Raw genomic sequence first — 3,695 nt, forward strand, 5'->3', positions numbered from 1 at the left:
GGCGCCTCTTCTCTGCTGCGGTGCTGAGCTCTGGTGGACAGCCCCGGCGTGGGGCCAGGAGTGCCCTGGAAATGGACAGTTTGGCGGCAGCCAGGCCAAGGGAGAATGGGGGCGGGCGAGGGTAGAATCAAATGGGGGAGGAGAGGGTCCGGCTAGGGTCAGCTTCTGATCCTCTCTCAGCTCAAAGTTGCCCTGGGATCCAAGTAGTTGGGACGGCATAGAGGTTTGTTGGGACTTTGAAGTGTGGGGGGGGGGGGGGAGGGAGAGAGGGAAGTCCAAGAGAAAGTTTGAGACTTGGGTGGGGGGAGGGAGATGTCTAGGACGAAAACGAAAGAATCGGTAAAAAGTCTAGCAAGGCTGGAGCCAGGCGGGGCGGGGCGGACAGGAAGTGGCCCGGCCAGGCCTGGGTATAAATGCTGCGGAGGGGGCAGCCGCCACTGGCTCAGAGGAGAGCGCGCGCGGCAAGCGGCTGTGTCTTGGTGCCTCCCCGGCCGCCCCTGCGAGTCCGGGGCGCGTGTGCACGCCTGCGCGTGCTCGGGCCCTTCCTGGCAGGCTGCTTGTAAGATGAGTGAAGAAGCAGGTGGGGGAGAGGGGAGGCAGCAAGCGAGAGGGCGAGGGGAGCGCGGGCACTGAGCGGCGCTCACTTGGAGCGTGGAGAGCAAGCGAGACGAGCCTTGATTCCATGTCCCCCGCTGCCTCCCTGCCAGGCGCGCGAAGATGATGGCCATGAACGCCAAGCAGCCTTTCGGCATGCACCCGGTGCTGCAAGAACCCAAATTCTCCAGCCTGCACTCCGGCTCAGAGGCCATGCGCCGAGTCTGTCTCCCAGCCCCGCAGGTACGTAGTGGAGCATAATTACCGCTCTAAGGCACATTTTTTTTTTTGACAGGCACTAGCTTCATGTTTTTTTCATGTCGCACAGAACAATCGCCGCTGTCTGAACCCCCTCTTCTGGTCTCCCCCGCGCTCTGTCCCTGCGCGCTCGTTCTCATTCATGTCTCTGATCCACACGTCTGTTCCAGCAGAGCGGCTGCCTTCCGTATTAATTTTTATGACCTGGGCTTTGAGGAGAGGCATCTCGGTTGCTTGAAAATGTGTTTTAATCCTGAGTTGACAGTATTCCCCACTGACCGTGCTGTGCGCCTTCTCTCATGCAGCTGCAGGGTAATATATTTGGAAGCTTTGATGAGAGCCTGCTGGCACGCGCCGAAGCTCTGGCTGCGGTGGATATCGTCTCCCACGGCAAGAACCATCCATTCAAGCCCGACGCCACCTACCATACCATGAGCAGCGTGCCCTGCACGTCCACTTCGTCCACCGTGCCCATTTCTCACCCCGCCGCGCTCACCTCGCACCCGCACCACGCCGTGCACCAAGGCCTCGAAGGCGACCTGCTGGAACACATCTCACCCACGCTGAGCGTGAGTGGCTTGGGGGCGCCGGAGCACTCGGTGATGCCCGCTCAGATCCACCCGCATCACCTAGGCGCCATGGGCCACTTGCACCAGGCCATGGGCATGAGTCACCCGCACGCCTCCGTGGCTCCGCACAGCGCCATGCCCGCGTGCCTCAGCGATGTGGAGTCCGACCCTCGCGAGCTGGAGGCCTTCGCCGAGCGCTTCAAGCAGCGGCGCATCAAGTTGGGGGTGACCCAGGCGGATGTGGGCGCGGCTCTGGCCAACCTCAAGATCCCCGGCGTGGGCTCGCTCAGCCAGAGTACCATCTGCAGGTTCGAGTCTCTCACGCTCTCGCACAACAACATGATCGCGCTCAAGCCGGTGCTGCAGGCCTGGCTGGAGGAGGCCGAGGCCGCCTACCGAGAGAAGAACAGCAAGCCCGAGCTCTTCAACGGCAGCGAGCGAAAGCGCAAACGCACGTCCATCGCCGCGCCGGAGAAGCGCTCACTCGAGGCCTATTTCGCCATCCAGCCCCGTCCTTCATCCGAGAAGATCGCAGCCATTGCTGAGAAACTGGACCTTAAAAAGAACGTGGTGAGGGTCTGGTTCTGTAACCAGAGACAGAAACAGAAACGAATGAAGTACTCGGCTGTCCATTGACTGCGGCCCGGCGCAGCGACGGGGAGCCCGGAGAGCCCGTAGAGCGCATCGCCCCCTTCCGATGGGAGGGAAGGTGGTGGAGGAAACTCCAGGAGGTTTCCTTGGCAGGTCAGGCTCTCTTCCCCGAAGCCGCAGACTTTCTCCTTTAGCCTGCCTAATTGCCTCCCGGCCTGCTCTTTCTCTCTCTTTGTTTTTGTTTTTGTTTTCCCTTTCGATTCCCACCCCCACCCATCCTTAAAGAAAAAAAAAAAAGTTTTGGCGCTAGGAAAAAATTCAAGGGCGGACCTGGAGGAAATTTGTGCTGTCCGTGGTGCTGAAACGCGCCCTTGCGCGCCCAACTGTGCGACTCCAGGACAGAAGCTCCAAGGCCGAGGGCAGTGAATTGATCCAGTTGCTTAACCCTAGGGCGAAAGCGCCACTGCTAAGCGCAGTTAGGCAAGGGTTTAAGGATGGAAAGGAAGTGATAAATAATATAAAGTCTAGTATATCTAAGCGGAACGCAAACATGTACTGGAGATTTATTAGAGTATATAAAATAAACGTATGTTTCCAAAGGATAGCCTTATAATCCCTTCTCCACCCAAACTCTATTCACCTTTTTTCTTTGGTTTGCTATACATTCTCATAAAGTAGCATGGATTAGGTTCAGAGAAAGTGTGTGGAGAAATGAGGGCTCTGAGCTCTTAGTGGTAAGCAGGTCTCCGGAAGAGGTGGGCCTACTCCAGCCACTGCAAACGCTGGCATCTCTTTGGGAATTGCAAGCAGAGGTCAGCACCAGCTCTGGTCACCTTTCACGATCCACTGGTGTTTTAGGGGTAATTACCACCTGGTAGTGGGGCTGAGGACTGGTAGTGTTCCAGACCAGACCAACCAAAAACCCTCCTAACTTCATCTTGCTGTTTTTGCCAGAGTACCAGCTCAGCCATCCAAAATGACCGTAACTTCTCCCAATCATATGCAAGTCCTTCTAACATGTCCAACCTCCTTACACTTTTATTTCTGCTCTCGTTAGCACTGTTGATCTCTGTTATTTATTTAAATCCATTTTCCCTCATATCCTTTACTTACTTGAGCATCTCTCTGTGGAAGGTCCACTCATAATTATGAGCAGGAAACGAAGCAGGACCACTGACCTGGACCCTTATCACCAATCATTCCAGTCCAGTCATATTTATTTTTTTTGTTGTTGCTTCATATAGTTTGTGTGTTGCTGTGTGATCTTTGGTTTCATTCTCAAGACAGACACAAATAAAATTTTAAGTTTTACTCCCCCCCTCTCTCTCTACCCCTTGAATTAACTTCTAAAATAAATGCTTTATTTTTCAACCTGAATCTCAGTGGTTTTCCTTCTCCGATTTTTAAAGGGTACTGGTCTTGGGAAAGATCATGAAGTGAGAAACCAAAAGAGCTAGGCTCTTTTCCTGCCCACCCAATCCCAGCTTTCTCGCGTTTCCAGTCTCTTTCTGAAGCATCTCCTCCTGGGAAATCTGGTGGTCCCTTTAGGGATCTCAGGGTTTTAAAGCCCTTTCCCAGCACTTCAGGTGCTGGACTATCAGCCTTGACTCTGATTGCAAACTTGGAGTCCCAATGCCATCACTTCATGGTTAAACCATCTTGGAAGCTAGTTTCTTAACTTCT

At 54.6% G+C, this 3,695-nt stretch overlaps 1 protein-coding gene across 1 annotated transcript; it reads left to right on the forward strand.

Annotated features, from left to right (window-relative positions):
* The first annotated feature begins 673 nt into the window (after positions 1-673).
* Pou4f3 (POU class 4 homeobox 3) lies at positions 674-2,132 on the forward strand. The gene is made up of 2 exons (XM_070036312.1): positions 674-837; positions 1,158-2,132. The coding sequence occupies exons 1-2, from the start codon at positions 718-720 to the stop codon at positions 2,055-2,057; spliced, it is 1,020 nt and encodes a 339-aa protein (XP_069892413.1). The 5' UTR covers positions 674-717; the 3' UTR covers positions 2,058-2,132.
* The last annotated feature ends 1,563 nt before the right edge of the window (positions 2,133-3,695 follow it).

This window comes from Dipodomys merriami, unplaced genomic scaffold (assembly GCF_024711535.1).
Source record: "Dipodomys merriami isolate MVZ:Mamm:240054 unplaced genomic scaffold, mDipMer1.0.p SCAF_27, whole genome shotgun sequence".
In the NCBI taxonomy this organism is placed as follows: Eukaryota; Metazoa; Chordata; class Mammalia; order Rodentia; family Heteromyidae; genus Dipodomys; species Dipodomys merriami.